Source organism: Odocoileus virginianus, chromosome 20 (genome assembly GCF_023699985.2).
Source record: "Odocoileus virginianus isolate 20LAN1187 ecotype Illinois chromosome 20, Ovbor_1.2, whole genome shotgun sequence".
In the NCBI taxonomy this organism is placed as follows: Eukaryota; Metazoa; Chordata; class Mammalia; order Artiodactyla; family Cervidae; genus Odocoileus; species Odocoileus virginianus.
Genome location: NC_069693.1, coordinates 12,791,495 through 12,812,375, shown reverse-complemented (window position 1 = coordinate 12,812,375; position 20,881 = coordinate 12,791,495). Strand labels below are relative to the sequence as shown.

Here is a 20,881-nt window from a genome sequence, read left to right as displayed (position 1 = left end):
TTCTAAAAGTGACTCAGTCACAAGATATGTGCATGGTTGTGATTTTACTTAAAATTTTTTAAAATTTATTTTTATTTTTTGGCTGTGCCATGTGGTGGGATCTTTGTTCCACCACCCGTGATGGAACCTGAGGCAACCCCTGTAGTGGAAGCTCCAAGTCTTAACCTCTGGACTGCCGGGGAAGTCCCTTGCTTGTAATTTTAAAAAGGAACAATGGTAAGTGTTGCTGAGTGTGTGGGCAAATTGGAACCGTCATACATTGCTGCTGGTGAAAATGTAAAATGATGTGGCTGCTTTGAACTACACCAGTCTGGAAAAGGTCCTCAAAAAGTTGAACACAGAGTTCTCATATAACCCTCAGTTCTTTTTTTTTTTTTTTTCTTCTCACACCAAGTTTAACTGCTGAAGTAACATCAGCAAGAACACAAAAGCATGTCTTCCTGAAAGAGGCACTGCATCTAGAATTGGAATTAAGGCTAAACAAATAGTCCTGGTTTGTGGTTCAGATAATGTGTCAATGATTACATTAACCAACAGCTTCGCTATTTGTCCTGTATGCCTGTTTGTGAAGATGCGTCTCTATCTCCTCCCTGAAGACCAGCATTCCCAGGTGAGAGTGAGAGGCCTCGTTCATGGCTTTGGACTGGATGCACATGCGGTACTGCTCAGGGGTCAGCTCGTCAGCACAGCGCTTCTCATGCCAGAGGTGGAAAAGACCAGGAACCGGAGTCCGGATCACAATCAGGTCACTGTGTAAGTACTTTCGATACAGATGAACATCTTCTCCACCCCAACCTTTTACTTCCATGTCAAATCCACCAATGGTCAGGAAATCTGATTGGTACTGACAAGTCATTCCAAATCCAAAATCTCGCCAAAAGCCAGAATCCTTTTTGTGAACCAGCTGCTGTTCCAAAGGTGGGGGCACATCCAGGTTGGCATAAACGACGGCAGGGTTGTAAAGACTGAACACCACAGGGTAAAACACCTTCTTACCTGGCTCAGCATTTAATCCGCAGCTGTTAAGGAATTCGGCTGAGAAATATATATCGACATCACAGAAAAACATCAAGACTTCTCCCTTGTCCCAGGCTCGGGCACCCACGTTTAGTCCTCGTCCACGATTAAATTCTTCATTCAATGAGACCAAGGTGTAATTGTGAAAATTAGACTCACTTGTGACAGATTCTAGGATAGACTTGACTTTAGAAAGTCCTTCTTTACCAAAATACACCACTGTGAGATGAATTCTCTTGTCCTGATGAATACATACATCCCTGAAGTTCTGCATAAACTGTGCCAATGCTTCAGTTCTTTCAGCAAGTGGCACGATGATATTAATAACTGATCTAGTAATGTCAATCATCTCACTCTTCACTTTCATGAGAGGTCCAAAAGGGCGAAAAAGAGTCATGTGTCTATATTCCATAAGGTCTGCTTTCTTAAAAAATAGTTCATACTGTGTGCCCTTATCTTTCTCAGTGCGATAATAACCTTCTATGAAGCCATTTTTATTAAATATCAGTTTCTCTCCAAGGGGACCATCCTCATCTTCCTGTTCATCATCTTCATCAGGATTATTAATGACCTCCAAGCCAGCTTCAATAACTTCAACCAATTCATCTCGCTTATCTTTTCTAACTGGCTTTTCCTCAGGATGGCGAGTGAGACCCATTTCTAACTGGAATACTTTCATTAAGGTAAAACTTTCAAAGGGAATGACTCCATACTCACTAGGTAGTTTGGCTCCTATGCTAACTTCAGCTTTGTCAATTTGTGAATGAAGAAACTCTAAAAGATCACTAGGTGCTTGTTCTTTGTTGCCTTGATAGCCTATGCCATTAGCCCCTACATTCTTTCTCTCCTGCAAAAATCTCATCTTCTCACTCATTTCTTGTAGTTCTTGTTTCAGTTGGGCAATTTGGCGTTTCAAACTGGTTGCTCTGGTTTGATAATGTTCTTCTTGCTCCTGTAGGAGGGCTTGATAATACTCTTTACCATAATTTTCCCCAATGATACCAGGAAGAGATGCATTTCCATCAGTCTGGGGGGCACACTCCAGAAGGTATAAAAATAATATCAAACTGCAGAGTAAAGCAAGACCCAACAGTAGCCAGGGGGTCCGGGTCTGAAGAATCAACCCTCTTCTAGGCATTCTTATTAATGTGGACTTGCCTAATGAGATGAGCTCTTTGCTTGTTCATACCCTTTGCAAAAGGTTATAAAAAAGTAAAAACAAAATCAAGATTTCCATAAAAGGTACCAAAATGAATTTGGCTGTAGCTTAAAAAATTGCTTCCTTCAGCAGTGAAGACTACTTGCAGACATGAGAAATAATGCATATTTCCTGTACTGTTACCATGATATCCAGAATAAAAAAACCTGATCTACACAGTCAGATAAAATCCATGGGTGTTGATTTTTCGCGTTCACCCATCTGCTCACGGCGGCCGCTGCCCCCCTGCCAGCTCTCCAGCCGTATGCACTCCTGGGCGGCGCCCGGCTCTCAGAGACCGCCACCTCCTCACCTCCCACCCTCCGGGTGCGCCGCCTCGCCGCCCTAACCCTCAGTTCTACTCTGAGGTATACACCATGGAGAAAGGAAAACATATGTCCACACAAATACCTGTACACAGTGTTCATAGCAAGATTATTCATAACAGCCAAAAGATAGAAACAACCCAAGTGACCATTAATGAATGAATAGATAAGCATATGTGATATTTTGATGCAATGGAATTATATTATTATTATTATTTTTATTGGCCTCTCTGTGGAGCATGCAGGATCTTAGTTCCCTGACCAGGGATTGAACCTGAGCCTCCTGCATTGGGAATGCTGAGTCTTAACCACTGGACCACCAGGGAAGTTCTGCAATGAAATTCTTGAAACAGGATTATTGAGCCAGAAAAAGAAATGAAGTATGAATACGTGTTACCACCAGGATGAAACTTGAAGTCGTTATGATAAGTTAAAGGACCCAGGACAGAGAGCCACATGCCGTACTGATCCCATTTATTTAGGAATGACCAGAACAGGCAAAGTAGACTAGTGGTTGCCAAAGGGGGCTTCCCAGGTGGTGTTAATGGTAAAGAATCTGCCTGCCAATGCAGGAGGCGTAAGAGACGTGTGTTCGATCCCTGGGTTGGGAAGATCCCCTGGAGTAGGAAGTGGCAACCCTCTCCAGTATTCTTGCCTAGAGAATTCCGTGGAAAAGGAGCTTGGTGGGCTACAGTCCATGGGGTTGCAAAGAGTCGGACATGACTGAAGCAACACACACAACCCCCCCAAGGGAACTGCAGAGAAAGGAGAGATGTTAAGGTTCTCGAGTCAGATAATGGGTGATGGTTGAACAGTATTGTGTACATACTAGAAACCACAGAGTCACACAATTTAATATGATAAATTGTTTTGTTATGTGAATTCTATCTCAATAAAAAATACAATACTTTATACAATGGTACGTGCATAAAATTTTCTTAGTTACTGCAGAATTACCCATTGCTCAGCAATGTATGCAAGCAACCATTTTTCCACACTGCTGGATTTGCCAACAGCCATGGGGCTTGTGTGTGAATAGGAATACTAAACTAATCTTTGTTCTTTGATAAAATCACTAAGCAGTTATTCTTCTACATCAGATTTCCCTAACCCATTAAACAGTCCTTCCAAATGCTATCACTTAAACCCTTCACGAATCTAATATCAGATCCTTGTAAATGTTGTAAGTACCTTAATGGATAGACAGGCAATTGTGTGATATTATAATGATTATGAAACAGATGACTTGTACTGACTCATGTCACCAATGTGCTGATGCCGTGGGTTTGAATTTGTTATTTCTTCACGATGGCTGTTCCAACGTGTATTCTTCTTTCCTGTTGGAAGTATGATTTTATTTGCCCAATGGGAAGAGTCAGGGTTACTGGCTCAGAGTTGCCAAGCTTTTGGGTGGAGGTGGAGCCAGTTTGGAGCTAGCCAATGATTCAGGATCAGTGATAAGATGGGGGAGCACCCATCACGGCAGCCCACTAATGCGGTCGTTCCTCAGGAACTGTCCACGGGATCAGCTCTGAACATGTAGAAAGGCTTTATTTACGACCCCAGTGGGCATGACCCCTACCCCCTCCCACCACATATGTTCTGAGCATATTCTCATATCGTACAGGCTGGCACTTTTTGTTCTGAGCAAGACCTGTTTCTTTTTAAAATATTTATTTGACTGCATCGGGTGTTGGTGGTGGCATGCGGGATCTTCGATCTTCTTTCAGCATGGGGGATCTTTAGTTTTGGCATGCAAACTCTTAGTTGCTGTATGTAGGATCTGGTTTCCTGATTAGGGATCAAACCCCTCTGGGAATGTGGAGTCTCAGCCACTGGACCATCAGGGAAGTCCCTGAGGATTTGTTTCTGAGCAGGATTTGCTTCTACCCAGTTAAATCCAAAGTCAGTATGGTTTAATAAAACTCCAGCTATTTTTTTTAACTGAGGTTAAAAAATATATAACAGAAAATTTGCCAATTTAGTCCTTTTTAAGTGTATGCTGCTGCAGCGCTGGTTGCCTTCCTAATATCTTGCAAACATCACCATTCTCTATTTCCCAAATATTTCATCACTTCAAACAGAAACTCTGTATCCATTAAACAACAATTCCTATTCCTTCCTCCCTTCAGCCCCTGCTAACATCTAATTTACTTTCTATGAATTGCCAATTCTAGATATTTCATATTAGTGGAATCATATGGTATTTTTTCTTTTGTGTCTGGCTTACTCCACTTTGCATAATGCTTCCAAGGTTCATCCATGGGTGATAGCACACACATGAGCCTCATTCCTTTTGATGGCTGAATAGTCGTCCTCCGTGTGGATCTACTGTATTTTGTTTATACCTTCATCAGAGATGTTTGGTTTGTAGCCCTTTGGCTACTGTAGATAAAGCTGCTATGAACACTCACCTACAGGTCTCTGCTTGAGTTCCTGTTTCCAATTCTTTATGGGTATACACCTAGGAGAGGAATTGCGCATGTGATTATGATAATTCTGTTTCAGTTTTTGGTAACCAACTGGACAGTTTCCCCACAGCATCTGCACTATTTTACATTCCCACTAGCAATGTATGAGGGTTCCAATTTCACCACATCCTCGCCAGCACTTATTCTCCGTTTTTACCATTATTATGGCCATCCTAGTAGTCATACAGTGTTATGCAACCTCAGATTTTATTTCTTCTGCCACACTGCGCGGCAGGCATATGGGATCTCAGTTCCCCAACCAGGGATCAAACCCATTCCCCCTTCATTAGAAGCGGGGAATCTTAACCACTGGACTGCCAGGGAAGTTCCTAACCCCAGCTTTTATCCTTGTCAACCATCAAGATCTGAAACGACAAGCTGCTACATGTTTTCTAGTTTGGTGTCTTATCAAATGTTTTCAATCTTTTCCTAAGAAATGACAAATGGTAACTCGCCCAGTCTTACTTTGCATTTCTCTTCTGGTGAGGAAGTGGTTCTTCTTTTCTTCTGTTTAAGAATTGCTTGTGTTTCTTTTCCATGATTTTTCTGTTCATCAACCTTTGCCCACTCTCCTGCGGTTACTGGTCATATGCTGTGTTTTAAAAATGAAGCATTGGCTGCAAACACTGAAAGCTCCAGCGGTGACATCACATAAAAATCTAATTTTCTAGCTTCTTTTGGAAATGCCCTGGTCCGCACTCTCAGATGGCAGGGAGTGACTGGAAGAAAGGCTGCTCTGTGGGCTCCTCCGTCCCCCACCCGCATTCTGATATGCCTGGGCCCATCACCTGTCACATTACCTGCCTGGCCCTGTGGGCATTTGTGGTGGCAGCTCCTGGGATAATCCTTTCAAAGCACTCAGTCCAGAGCCTGGCCCTGCAGAAAATTCAAAATAGTTAGATAGAAAAGAAATGTCAAAAACAGAGCTGGCCAGTCTCATCTTAGTGATTGATGGTGGTTAAGGCACCAGTTAATAAACTAGAAGCACATCTGCTCAGTGATAAAGTGCAGAGTTGAAGGGCAGAGAGTTCCAAAGAAAACACATTCAGATTGAGGAAAAGCTTCTGAATGAAAAGGCAAGTTGCAAATGATGGGGTTCAGGACATGCAGCCCTCATATGTGGCACATTGGCATTCTGATTATTTTAAGCTGAGGGAATTTGAAAATGGCAGAAGTAGGAAGATCACTCTGACCTCCTCCTTTCTTTGCCCTTCTTCCCTGAAATAGGTCATAAAAGCATCATGTGAGAGGTGTTCCCACCCCACCCCCCATTCCCCTACCCCTATCCCCAACCCCTCAACCTGACCTGGAGGAAAAGAGCATGGCATTTGTGAAGACAAAGGGAGAAAAAGAAGAGTCCTAACAGACCTGCTGTGAGTTTTAATTGCTCAGTCCCACTTGCATAATCTCGGAGAATCTCCCCATCTCAGGATCCTGTAGGGACTTCCCTGATGGTTCAGTGGCTAAGACTCTAAGCTCCCAATGCCTGTGGCCCAAGTTTGATCCCTGGTCAGGGAACTGGGTCCCATATGCTGCAACTAAGAGTTTGCCTGCCACAACTAAGACCCAGCGCAGCCAAATAAATTAAAAAATTTTAAAACCTTGTAAAGTCTCTTTTGCAATATAAGGGAGTATTTACATGTTCCAGGGGTGAGGACCTAGGTCATTGGGGGCCAAATTCAACCTACCACAAACCATGGTTCTTTTATTAATTTAATTTTATTAAATAATTTTTTTTCACAGGCATAATTCTCTTACAATTAATACTTGCTACAAAAAGGCCTTGAACATCATCTACAATTACACCACCATTCAGAGGTTGAATATCACATGCATGACAGTGTAACTCAGATCACAAAAAATCTTTTCATACTTTCCAAATAGTCTTTTCTTTCAGCTATAGAGGTCAGTTACCTAAGCCAAACTTGTTCTTAATAAGTAGAATTTTTATATCCATTCAAAGAGTCTCTTACATCTTTCTGGGCCTATTCATTTGCAGACAGGAATAGATACTATGACCAGGTTTTTCACATCATGCATTGACAGGTGACGCCTGCTCTTCTTAGGCTGTCTGATTTCTCTAAGATAAAAGGAGTGACTCTCGGCAGGGCCACGTGGATGAGGAAGTTCCGTGTGGAGGAGATCATATCCTTGCGCATCTTCTCTGTAGGGTCCAGCTTTGGATTCAGGTTCTTGATGCAAAACACTGTGGCTTGGCTCCACCCATGGTTCTAGTTTCTTCTTTTTTGACTGTGCCTCAGTGCATGCGGGATCTTAGTTCCCCGACCAGGGATCAAACCCATGCGCCCTGCAGTGGAAGTGCGCTGGGCTGCCAGGGAAGTCCCTCAACCATGGTTCTTTTTATTTCCAGAGTCGTCATCATCTGGACTTCCCTGATGGCTTAGCCGTGAGGACTCCACCTGCCGAGGTAGGAGACATGGGTTTGATCCCTGGGTTGGGGAGATCTCCTAGAGAAGGAAATAGCAACCCTCTCCAGTATTCTTGCCTAGGAAAATCCCCTGGACAGAGAGGCCTGGTGGGCTACAGTCCATGGGGTCACAAAAAGTCAGACGCGACTTAGTGACTAAACAAGAAGAAGTCATCCTCTTAATGGATATTTACACAATAATGTTCTATAGTAATGGCTCTTACATGCCAGGTGCTGCGCTAAGTGCTTTAGGTATGTTATCTCATGGAATCCTTCCAGCAATCCTCGGAGGCAGGTACCACTGCTGTCCTGAAGATGCAGGCAAAGACAACACAGGGAGGGGATGAGAAGAGCTCTGACCCCAGAGCCCACCACTGTCATCCTAGGCTGATCCCCCTGAGAGCATGAGAACCACGGCTACCCCAGATGCCCCCTTCCCTGGACAGAGGTTTCTTAAGGCTTCATACACTTAATTTTGTACCTTGTTCTTCATGTGTTGGCCCCTTCACAAACTCCTCCTGCCATTATTTTATGAAGCTGGCCCACTCAGCAGGAGAAGCTCTGCTGAATCAGAGATCTAAGGACTGCGGGGTTACCTGTGGGTGCCAGGTGCACGATGGGGAATCTCTGAAAGCCTCAGGCTCAGGTACGCCTACACAAGTCAGACTTGCTGGGAATCACTGTATGTGATTTTCTCTAAGGCAGTGTTTGCCAAGTATCCAGTGTCTGTAATCGGGATCACCTTTGAAGATCCACGCTTAGGAAGAAAGACAGCCTGTAGTTTTTGTCAAGCTGGCCAGCTGAGCCACCAGGAGACCATGCATTCCCCAGGGATTGCTGGTGCAGGAGAAGAGATTTTGAAGAGAAATGTATGAATATAGCCTTCGAAAGCAATACTTCCCTGGGGCAAAGAAACAGAAGAGCAGCGCTTACATGATTGATGGCACATGTGCTGGTAGTGGGTTGCCTTATGACTTATCTGAAAAAAATATGTATTTATTAACAATTGTAATATTTTGGGGAAAACACTGAAAACTCATACAAAGCACGCCAAACTATAAGGTCTTCATTATCATTGATGAAAATGAGGCTAATAAGAGAGAGAATATTGATTAAAAGCTGAGGTGGGGGGTTGGGAAAAGCTGAGATTTATCTGTCAAACAGAGATCCAAGTTAGAAGTTTATTTTTCTCTTCCTCTTTCTCTCCAGGTCGATAAAACATCTCTGCCCCATGAAGTTATTCAGGGATCTTGGTTCCTCCTAGGTGCTGGTCTTGTCTTTGTGGTCAGATGGCTCATCATGACTACCATACCACACAAGACCATGCCTGGCTGCATGGGAGGATGGGAAATGTAGGTTTTCTATCTGCAGGATTTTATGCCCAGTAAGGTACTGTTACTATTGTATTAGTTAGTTACTGCTGTATAACAAATCACTCCCCTACAACACTTATGCCTGCATGCTAAGTCACTCCAGTCGTGTCCAACTCTTTGCAACCCTATGGAGAGTGGCCCACCAGGTTCCTCTGTCCATGGGATTCTGCAGGCAAGAACACTGGAGTGGATTGCCATACCCTCCTCCAGAGCATCTTCCCCACCCAGGAATTGAAGCTGAGTCTCTTTTGTCTCCTGCACTGGCAGACGGGTTCTTTACCACTAGTGCCATCTGTGAAGACCCCTAAACACTTAGTGATTTAAAACAATGAACACTGTTTATCTTATGTTTTCTAAGGTCAGGAATCAGTCCCTCTGGGTCAGTCTCTTCCAAAACTACAAATAAGGTGTTGGCCAAAGTTGGAGTCATTTCAAAGCAACAAGGGGAAGACACTTTTCCAAGATTTCTGGCATGCTTGTTGGCAGGCCCCAGGTCCTCATGATTATCGGTCAGTGACATCAATTCCTTGCCATCCGGGCCTCCCTGCAGGGTGGCTCAGAGTGTGGCTTCCCTCTGGGCAAGAGAGCAAGTGAGAGAGACTTCACTGGTGATCTGGTGACTAAAAATCTCCCTGCCAATGCAGGAGACACGGGTTCGATCCCTAGTCTGGAAGGATCACTCATGCCATGGAACAACTAAGCCCCTGTGCCGCAATTACTGAGCTCACACAACTACTGAGGCCTGGAAACCTAGAACCCATGTTCTGCAACAAGAGCAACTGCCACGAGAAGCTTGCACACTGCAACTAGAGAGTAGCCTCTGCTCTCTGCAAGCAGAGGAAGCCTGCATGCGCAGCAGTGAAGACCCAGTGAAGCCCACAATAAAAATTAATTAATTTTTAAAAAAGCGAGCAAGCAAGTGAGAGAGGCAGAGAGGGCAAGCAACAGAGAAGTCACAGCCACAGATCTCAGAAGCGACATCTCACTACTTTGGCCATTTTCTGTTTGTTTGAGGTGAGCCACTTAAATCCAGTGCACACGCCCAGAGGAGGGGACAGTGCAGAGGATAAACACGCGGAGTTGGGGATCACTGGAGGTCATCTCAGAGGCTTCCTGTGATCACTGGAGATCATCTCAGAGGCCTCCTGTGGACCAAAGAGAGGTGGGTTGGGGGACAAAGTAGCTGTGTCTTGCACCATTTCTCTAAGTGAAAATTAGTAACTTACACCAGTGAGTGGCCCTGTAGAAGGAAATAGCAACCCACTCCCAGTATTCTTGCCTGGGAAATCCCACGGACAGAGGAGCCTGGTGGGCTACAGTCTATGGGGTCATGGAGTCAGACACAACTGAGCAACTGAAACAACAATAACAGCCGGTGAGGTGGGGAGGCTTCTTACCAACAGAGGACAGAGTGTCCAGAAGTGTTCTGGTGTCACTGGGAAGACGTCTGTGGATGGAAAAGATGAATGACTACATGTTTTAAGTTAATCTTAATACACTAACACTACCAATTAAAAATATAGTCCTCTTTAGCTTCAAACTTTTACTTCCAAATATTATGCTATTTATAAATGCAGTACATTTCATTTTTATTTATTTAAACATTTTTTTTGGAGTATAGTTGATTTACAATGTTGTGTTAGTTTCAGGTATATGGCAAAGTAAATCAGTTATACATATACATGTACCCACTCTTGTTTAGGATTCTTTTCCCATATAGGTATTTACAGAGTATTGAATAGAGGTCCCTGTGCTCCAGAGTAGGTCCTTATTTAAATCCAATCATTTTAAAGGGCACTTTCAGGGAGGTCTTTGATTAATGTTCAGTCAAGTCCAGTTACAACAGCTTCACATCCTATTTAGAATTTTAGTTAATTAAATTTCCTTAAGTGCTCTGTTTTCCCACATTTTAACACATCTCAATTTTCTTTGACCACTCAACAGAAGCTTCTAAAAAGCACACCCTCCCCAGGTTCTTAACTCGTATAATAAATTACAAGCATATCAAGATCTTTTAAATATTCTAGTACCATTTACTCACTTTGAAAAATTCCCTTTCACGTTTCAGTGAGAAATTACAAGTCTGAAATAATGAATTACTGAATTATACACGTTATGTTAGAAGACTGACATTTACAGGACACATTTTCCCATTTTTATGCCAAATTCTGTTAAACATTTCAAATATATTAAATACTGAATATCCCAGATGATTCTTAAACGTATCATGAAAGTATTAATTCTGTGGGTGCCATTGGCTTTCTCTATGTAATTGTAAGCCTTCTTACAACTGGGCATTAAAAAACATTCTTAAGGAAAATTTTATTAGCGTGGTAAGATTGATTCGTAGCCAGAAATTTGGGGCTGGAACAAGAACAAGAGCTCTGACTTATTGGTTATGAAAAAATCCACAGGGTCATTTTTAAATAGTTACCAAAACAAAGCGGCTTCACAGGCTACCAAGTTCTGGTTCCCTGGCTTGTGTCCCAGGTCAGGGTGTACCGTTCCCTCGCATGAGTACCAGTTCACCGCCAGTGAAATCAGAGGAAGTCTGCAAGGCTACCTGGGGTTGCTCACAGCTGGATTGGCGTCAGCTGGTCTGTCTACTGCCCAGCTGTCTATTCTGCATTCTTTCCTGAGTGTTGCTATCAGGCCTGGCCACAGCCCCTTCAGGGAGTTAAATGCCGTCCTGTGTGTTAATGGTATCACTCAGCATCCCTTTGCCTGGCTCCTCTCCTGGCCAGGCTGAAGTCAGGGTTGTGACGCAGAGATGAACAAGGGTGTCTTAAGGTCCCCTAGGGATCAGGGATCAGGAATTTGGAGACTATCCCTGGGATAGATCAACTCTCAGGTCTATAGGATGGGAATGTGGGGAGGGTGCAACCAGCCTGGAGTTAACCAGCCTGGGTGTGGAGGGAGCAGCTGGGCTCAAATTCTTTTTTCTATTTTTTTTTCTTTTTTTCTGGCCATGCCACGTGGCTTGCAGAATCTTAACTCTGGGTCCAGGGACTGAGTCTGGGCTATGGCCAGTGAAAGTGCTGAGGCCTAACTACCGGACTGCCAAGGAATTCTCTGGGCTCAAATTGGAGGGGGATGCAAAGGGCCAACAGGTAGGAAGATCAGAGAACAGGCTCTTGCGGGGGGGTGATGATGGAGAGGGACAGTGGAAGGATGCTGGCCAAGCAACCTCACAGCCCAGCCCTGCTCCTCCCACCCTCACTGAGTAGGGGTGAGGAGGTGGTTCGGTCAGCCCAGACTTGAGCACCTACAGCATGCAGCACCTACGTGCGGAGTGCCTTCCTGGATCCTGCTGTCTCCAAACTAGATGAATCATAACCAAGGTAAGAGGCAATCCTGCCCGGACTAGAGCCAGGTGGTGGCAGAGGTGGGGCTGATTCTGCATATATATTTTTTAAAGTTATTCATCTCAGGTGTGTTTAAATGGTTGTTGTTCAGTTGCTAAGTCGTGTCTAACCCTTTGTGACCCAATGGACTGTAGCACGCCAGGCTTCTCTGTCCTTCACTATCCCTCAGAGTTTGCTCAGACTCATGTCCATTGAGTTGGTGATGCTATCCAACCATCTGATCCTCTGCCGTCCCCTTCTCCTCCTACCCTCAATCTTTTCCAGCATCAGGATATTTTCTAATGAGTGGGCTTATCACATCAGGTGGCCAAAGTATTGGAGCTTCAGTTTCAGCATTAGTTCTTCCAGTGAATATTCAGGGTTGGGTTTCCTTTAAAATTGACTGGTTTGATCTCCTTGCTGGCCAAAGAACTCTCAACAGTCTTCTCCAGCACCACAGTTCGAAAACATCAATTTAAATGGTAATAAACAATTAAATGTATGTATTACTATTATTAAAAATTTTATTGGAATATAATTGCTTTGCAAAATAATATTAGTTTTTACTGTACTCTACATGTATTTTGAAGGAAAGAACCAGGATTTTCTGTTGGGCTGGGTGGAGAGACAAGAGAGAGAGGAATCCAGAACGAGGCCAGGGTCTCTGATTTGAGCGTCTGGTTAAACAAAAGGAACTTTTGCTGAGGATGGCCTGAGCAAAAGGTTTAGAGGGGCCTGATATTAATTCTTTCCAGGCATGTGCTGCGGACCTCAAGGCACAATATCCTTCCAAATGTTGTAACCACAATCTGAGTATGAAATACATTTTCCATAGCAATCAGTACACAGAATTTCTTGCAGCTATTTACCCTTACTATATGTCAAGTCAGACATGACTTGGTGACTGAACAACAACAAATATGCCGTGTACTCTGGAAAAATCAATTTTTTACTGTATTCCATTTAAAAACAAAGCGCTAATTATGACTTGTCAATAAGTCATGGCCAGAAATTTGTAAACCACTATTCTGGGTTCTGCTTCTTTGAAACTTGTTTTGGGCTTATTACTGCCCTGGAGAAGTCAGGGAGCTCAGGCTGGGCTGACCACGGGGCAGTCAAAAATGGCTCAGGTGACTGGAGGGGGAGATGCTGACGACTGGGGAGACCACGGGGAGGTGGGACTCCTGCGGATCCCTCCAGGGATGGCTATGCTGGGTTAGGGAAAAGTTCAAGTCTGCTGACCCAGCATGGAAAACTGGCATGGACAGGCAACGAGGGCAGCAAGGGTATGCGAGCATGGAGCAGGGGTGAATAGGCTGCTGGGTGGCTGCGGGCAGGCACCTCCCCACCCCTACTCCTGCAGAGGATGGCCAGGATCTGAGGCACCGTGGAAAAGACACCTGGTGGAGAACAGCCCCTCCGATCCAGCTTCTAGGACCCGCTCGGCTTCTTGCTGCCAGTGAGTGCCTGCCCCCTGCCCCAGGGTGGGTCCAGTAATTTAATTATATCCTCAAGGAGCCTGGCTGTCTCTCCATCCCCTTCACCATCCTCAGTACATTGACTTTTATCCTTCAAGGTGGTGGCCTCAGTTGCAGGCGCTATAACTACACACGGAGGCAGGAAGGAATGGGAACGGAGGGCCTCTCCTGCAGAGAACGGGGCCACATGGCCACCTTCCTGCAGAAGCCAGCATCCAACAAAGTGAAATATGTCTGCCTCCTGAGACTGGCCCATGGCTGCATCTAAAGAAATATCATGGGGACTTTCCTGGTGGTCCAGTGGGCTAAGATCCTGCCCTTCCAATGCAGGGGGCTCGGGTTCCATCTGTGGTAGGGGAACTAGATCCCACAGGGCGCAACTAAGAGTTCTCATGCCCCAACTAAAGACCCTGCATACTGTGACTACGATCAAAGATCCTACGTGCCACAGCTGAGACCAAGCACAGCCAAAGAAATAAAAATAAGTATTTTTTAAAATTGCAGTTCTGGGCTTCCCTGGTGGTCCACTGGTTAAAAGAATCTGCCTTGCAACGCAGGGGACACCGGTTCAGTCCCTGATCTAGGAAAATCCCATGTGCAGAAAAATCCCAGTAAGCCAACGAGCCGCATTTAGTGAAACCTGCACACCACAACAAAAGAAGTCACTGCAATGAGAAGCCCATGCACCGTGGCTGGAGAGTAGACCCTACTCGCCGCGACTAGAGAAAGCCAGAGCACAGCAACGAAGGTCCAGTGCAGCCAAAAATAAATAAATAATAAAAATTATATATATATATAATATAGTATAATATATAATATATATATTATATGTATTATATAGTATAATATATATATATAGTGTGGTTCTGTTAGCGAGGAAAGGGGATGGTTGGCAAGTAACAGGGCTGCCACAGCAGGACTAAGATGACATCTGCATTTTTTAATAGCACCCCAGTCATTGCTGAGCACTGGAGCACGGCCTCAGAAGCACCCTGTGTGTCCCTTTGATTATGGGAGGTGGTGAGGAAGTCTTGAGAAGAGCAGAAGAGAGGAGGGGGCTTGGCAGTTGATATTCACCAACCTGGGTGGAATATTTTAGTATTTAAACAATCCGTTTGACTAACAGAGGTAGGTCGTGTCTGACTGTATATGACCCCATGAACTGTAGCCCACCAGGCTCCTCTGTCCTTGGGATTCCCCAGGCAAGAATACTGAAGAGAATGGGTGGGCAATCTCTTCTCCAGGGGATCTTTCCGACCCAGGGATGGAACCCGGGTCTCCTGCATTGCAGATGGATTCTTTATCCACTGAGCTATGAGGGAAATCCCTGGGGATGTCAAGAAAACAGAACAGACTCTTACACATAAGGAAACAGGCTTGGAGACAGGAACTAATTCAAGATGGCTGAGAGGCATTAAAGTAGCTTCTAAGCACTAAGGGTGTGCCTCTAATTACGTATAACAACAACATAATGATACTAATTACAATCATCTGATAGCTGTCCCTCTATACCAGGCCTTATTCCAAGCATAACACACATGTTAACACAGTTTAACATGCAGGTGCATGCTGTTATATGGGTAGATATGGTACGTAGTGAAGATATACCAGGTAAATACTGTTATTGGCGATATTATGTAGAGGAGGAAGTTCTTAGAAGTTAAGCGGTTCACCCAGGACAATGGTTTTCAACTGGGGTGACTTCGCCCTCCCAGGAGACATTTGGCAGTATTTGAAGACACTTTTGGGCTTCCCAGGTGGCGCTAGTGGTAAAGAACCTACCTGCCAATGCAGGAGACATGAGAGATGTGAGTTTGATCCTGGGGCGGGAAGATCCCCTGGAACAGGTCATAGCAACCCACTCCAGTGTTGTTGCCTGGAGAATCCCATGGGCAAAGGAGCCTGGCGGGCTATAGTCCATGGGGTTCAAAAGAGTCAGGCACAACTGAAGTGACTTAGCCTACACGCATAGCAAGAATAATTTATGGAGATACTCAAACAGTTTAAATTTCAATCCTCCTGTTAGTGATTAAAACAAGGGAGTGTCACACAAATTTTGATTTGGCTGTACTGGTCTTAACTGTGGTGGGTGGGCGTCTCTAGCTTTTGTGGCCCACGGGGTGGCATGTGGGATCTTAGTTTTGCTACCAGGGATTGAATCCATGTCCTCTGCACTGGAAGGTGAATTCTTAACCACTGGACCACGAGGAAGCCCCCCTCCTCCCCTCTGCCACCCCCCTACACCACCCCCACCACACACACTTGTTTTTGCTGTTTTCCTTGATCTAGAAGGGTTCTTTAGTGTACATTACAAGCCTATGTTATTGTCAGGCGCATGTATGCACCTCGGTTCTGTCTTGTCACAACAAAGATTTGGAGTGACGGACATTAAAGCCCTTGGCTCGTCACAGCTCTCCGACCTCGGACAGACCGTGTTATAGCTCTTAACCAATTCAGTGTTACAGCTCCGTGTTACAGCTCTATTTTATTTAGAAAATAGCAGGAGAAAAAAAAAAAAATAGAAAATAGCAGGAGAATCCATCCTTGGGGTGTGAGGGCATGCAGACCCAAAGACATGAAGAGAAGAGAGTGGGGGGGTGCGCCAGCGCACGGGGGTGGGGGGAGAGAGAGAGAGAGGGAGAGAGAGAGAGGCAGAGAGAGAGAGGCAGAGAGAGAGGGAGAGAGCACTTTGGCTCCTCTTTTTGTATGTTTTTTCCTCCCCCTGGGCCTGCCCTATGTAAATCGGGCTAGCCAGGAGTGCTGTTTGTTCTACCTAAGGTTCTCACTCCAGTCCTCAGAACTTTGGACTCCTGTTTCCTATTCTAACTACCTAACAGTGTTTTATTGTTTTGTGTCCTTTCATGAGATGGTCAGTCCATTGAAGCCACAAGAGGAGACAGCGGAGACGCTCGGGAAAAGCAAGTTTACTGTACTCACAGGTCCTAGAAACTGGAGGTGTGTCGCACGGGGCCACTTGGGAAGGACACAGTGTGGTCAAGGGGTAGGAGACAGGACCAGGGAAAGGCTTAGATCATGGCCTTTACTGGAGTTTCCTCAGGAAAGGTGGGCTTCTCTGATGGCTCAGCAGGTAAAGAATCCGCCTGCAATGCAGGAGACACAAGAAACACGAGTTTGATCCCTGGGTTAGGAAGATACTCTGGAGGAGGAAATGGCAACCCACACTATTGTTGGAAGGGGGAGGCCCCCCTTCAGGGCCTCAGGAGCGGGCTCTTGTCTAACACTCGGAAAAGAATTGTCCGAGGAGACACGTGCTGACAAAGCAGATTTTCTTGGGAAAGGGCACCCAGGTGGAGAGCAGGAGGGTAAGGGAACCCAGGAGAACTGCTCTGCCACGTGGCTCGTAGTCTCAGGTTTTATGGTGATGGGATTAGTTTCCGGGTGGTCTTTGGCCAATCATTCTAATTTGGAGTCTTTCCTGGTGGCGCACGCATCGCTCAGCCAAGAAGGATGCTGGCGAGAGGGATTCTGGGAAGTGGACCACAGCCTGCTATGCCCCCACTTGCCCAGCAAAGCGATAGAGCTATTCTCTTCTGTGTCTGTTGAGCTTAGTTGCTCAGTCGTGTCCGACTCATTGCGACCCTATGGACTGTAGTCTGCCAGACTCCTCTGTCCATGCGGATTCTCCAGGCAAGAATACTGGAGTGGGTTGCCACGCCCTCCTTCAGGGGATCTTCCTGACCCAGGGATCAAACGAGGGTCTCCTGCACTGCAAGCGGATTCTTTACTCTCTGAGCCACCAGGGAAGCCCCGACAGTTCTGAGGCCAACCATAAAAAAAAAGTGAGTGGTGGTCTAGTTCCTGGAAATCTCCACTCCTTACCCCCCCCCAAAATCTCCCACCCATCAGCCTATGAAATTACCCAGCCCATAAATCCTAACCACACCATATTTTGGGGCCTCTCTCCTTCTAAGATGACCCATGTTCTGTCTCTGGAATGTGTTTCTCGCTAAATAAACCTACTTCTTACCTATTAGTTTCTGACTGAATTCTTTCTGCAATGAGATATCAAGGACCTGAGCTTCATTAACTCCTGAGACCAGGTATGATCTGTTAAAAGACCATGGATTCAATCTGGGTTTTGGCTGGGTTCAAGTCTCACTTGCATCATATGTAAGCCAGAATGTCTTCCCTAGATGGAAATATGTTACATTTCTTTCATTGGAACTCAGGAACAGTCTAAAAGACTGAAGCCTGTTTCCTAAAAACAAGAAATGGGGGTCTTGGAAAGGCTTTTGTACCCAGGAGGATCCTACTCCATTTCAATTCCCCCTTTTCTTTGACACCCCTCAATCTTGGGGGGAATAGCTATGGGACAAGAAAAGAAATCAAGTTTTGGATAGAGAGGTCAATCATAGACTTGTTAGGGGAACTCGGTTTTATGGGGACTCAGATCAAACAGAGCAGCTCAGCTGTTTCAAACCATGAGCAACTCCATGGCCTCCAGGTACGGGGTTTCCCCATTCCACCCCGCCCCTGCCTCTGACAGATAGAAAGGCCATAGTTTAGGTAGCCAGGATCTTTCTAGCAATGCCACCCCTGCCACCACTGTGCACGTGTTTGTGTGTCCCCAAGACTACCCCCATGGCTGCATATTTGCCAGAAGGACTTGGGGGTCTCAGCATACAGTTGGACTCACTCCTGAGACACACTCCTATAGAAGGAGAGGCCAAGCTATGTTAACCCTTTTCTGTTATTTCATCAAGCAGTTATTTAATAAATGTGACCTCGTGAGTCTAATGGTTGCAGAAAATATACACTTAAAGGTGGTGATAGTGCATCCAGTTGGAAATGTGCTAAATATTTTGGGTGGAAAAATCCTCTTCTGTAACTATGACTTCTCTTTAAGTTTGATATTGTGCTAAAATTTAAAAAAAAATGAATTTGGACATCCCTGATAGTCCAGTGGTTAACATTTCACTTTCCAACATAGAGGGTGCAGGGTTGATCCCTGGTCAGGGAACTAAGATCCCATATGCCTCTTGGCCAAAAACCCAAAACACAGAATAAAAACAATATTATAACAAATTCAATAAAGACTTAAAAAATGGTCTGTGTGTGTGTGTGTGTGTGTATATATATATATATATATATATATATACACACAAAATTGAGGCAGTTTTGGTGAAGTGGATGAACCTAGAACCTGTTATATGGAGTGAAGCACGTTAGAAAGAGAAAAGCAAGTATTATATAGTGATGCATATATATATTAATAGTATCTAGAAAAATGGTATTAATGAACCTATTTGCAGAGAAGGAATGGAGATGCAGATAGAACAGAATTGTGCACACAATGGGGAAGGAAAGAGTGGGACGAAAGGAAAAAATAGCACTGACATATATACACAACCATGTGTAACATAGATGGCTGGTGAGAAGTTGCTGTCTAACACAGGGGGCCCAGTCTGGTGCTCTGTGATGACCCAGAGGGGTGGGATGGGGGAGGAGAGGGAGGATCAAGAGAGAGGAGATATATGTGTAATTATGGCTGATTTGTATTGTTTATGGCGGAAACCAACACAACATTGTAAAGCAATTTTCCTCTAATTAAAAATAAATAAAATAAAATATTAAAATATACATTAAAATATAAAGAGAAGGGTGTAACTTGAGGACTGGCCCTAAGTTGAAACTGCTTCTGGGTAATAGAAAGTGACATGGAAGTAACAATACTCTTCTCTCTACATTTGCTTGTATACAGAATTCTCCAAACAAAAGTTTAAAACCCTGTCAGCAAAGATGTCTTGTAAAAGTGGTTATATCTGAAAGTGAAGGGAAATTGCATTGGAGGATGCTTCATATTTGTCTGTAACGTAGCATTCCTACATACGCATACAGAAAATGTGAAATTCAGATATGCAAAATGAGTAAGTACAGAAGTAACTTCTATCCACTGTTCACCACTGTGGTAAGCCTGTAATGCTTTGGTTCATATTCTTATTATGAATAGATATATCCAGAAGTGAAGTGAAGTCGCTCAGTCGTATCTGACTCTTTTCAACCCCTTGGACTGTAGCCTATCAGGCTCCTCTATCCATGGAATTTTCCAGGCAAGAGTACTGGAGTCAGTTGCCATTTCCTTCTTCAGGATATCCAGAAGGTAATCCATAATACAAATACAAGGAAATATATATATATATTTAAATAAGCATGTGTATAAGTCTAATTGAGGCTTCCCAGGTGGTGCTAGTGGTAAAGAACCCGCCTGCCAATGCAGGAGAACTAAGAGATGCTAGTTCAGTGCCTGGTTTGGGAAGATCCCCTGGAGGAGGGCATGGCAACCCACTCTAGTATTCTTGCCTGGAGAATCTCATGAAGAGAGGAGCCTGGTGGGCTACAGTTCATGGGGTCACACAGAATCAGACATGACTGAAATGACTTAGCACACACATACACATATATTAAATTTGGCATATATGTATACACACCTACAAATATGCATACAGGTATAATACAACACATAGGTGTATACATGTGAAAGTTAAATAATATGTTTGTTTTTCAGCCAATGGTCTCCATCTTTCCCTTCCTGTAAATGCCTGTCTCATATTCCTTCTATCCAAAGTCCTCCGGTTGACCCAAAAATATCTTCCAGAGTTGAATCTGAACCAGTATCTACTCCAGGACCACACACTGCATGTGGTCACGACTCTTGGGTCCGTTTCAACCTGTCAACTCCTTTGGATGAAACTGACCAAACACCCTCCCCTCAGGGTGTGTCCCATCTTCTACTGCAGGTGGGGGGACATTTCAGGGTGGACACATCAAAGGCAGCAGCAGCTTCATCGGCTTTCCATCCGGAGACCTGGCACTCCTTAGGGATCCTGCAGCTGGGAGGGGGCAGCCATGACCCCTGGACTGGGGTGGGGACAGCCGGATCCTGCTGTTGCATGGTTCTCTCACCGTTGTGACCGGAATGTCACAAATGTGGTGTTACTGTAACACTGTGCCCACGTCCACGGTCTGCCTAAGGCTTCTAACCCTGGCTGATAACCTTTGATTTGAAATGATGATATTTGAAATCATGATAACCCCATGATTTCCTTAGGACTTGGGAAATAGGGTTCTGACTCCTCCATTCTCTCCACTGGAGAACACCTTCTCTAGATGTTTCCTTCTGTACAGTTTTTCCTCAACTGAAACAGCTCTTTACTCTGAATCCAGTAGTCACCAAGGCTGTAACATTGTATTGCTATTAAAAACTGCTGAGACACTTTGACAAGAT

At 44.6% G+C, this 20,881-nt stretch overlaps 2 protein-coding genes across 3 annotated transcripts; both read right to left on the bottom strand.

Annotated features, from left to right (window-relative positions):
- Nucleotides 1–477: 477 nt before the first annotated feature.
- LOC110122802 (chondroitin sulfate N-acetylgalactosaminyltransferase 2-like) lies at nt 478–2,537 on the bottom strand. Of its 2 annotated transcripts, XM_020870359.2 has the most exons (2): nt 997–2,537; nt 713–904 (listed from the first exon to the last, which is right to left on the bottom strand). In XM_020870359.2, the coding sequence occupies exons 1-2, from the start codon at nt 2,153–2,155 to the stop codon at nt 810–812; spliced, it is 1,254 nt and encodes a 417-aa protein (XP_020726018.1). In that variant the 5' UTR covers nt 2,156–2,537; the 3' UTR covers nt 713–809. The 2 variants fall into 2 exon arrangements, with proteins under 2 accessions (XP_020726017.2, XP_020726018.1); XM_020870358.2 differs by having other exon boundaries at nt 478–2,537.
- Nucleotides 2,538–7,039: 4,502 nt separating this feature from the next.
- On the bottom strand, nt 7,040–7,315 carry LOC139030020 (mitochondrial import receptor subunit TOM5 homolog). The gene is made up of 2 exons (XM_070451881.1): nt 7,312–7,315; nt 7,040–7,218 (listed from the first exon to the last, which is right to left on the bottom strand). The coding sequence occupies exons 1-2, from the start codon at nt 7,313–7,315 to the stop codon at nt 7,040–7,042; spliced, it is 183 nt and encodes a 60-aa protein (XP_070307982.1).
- Between the last annotated feature and the right edge of the window lie 13,566 nt (nt 7,316–20,881).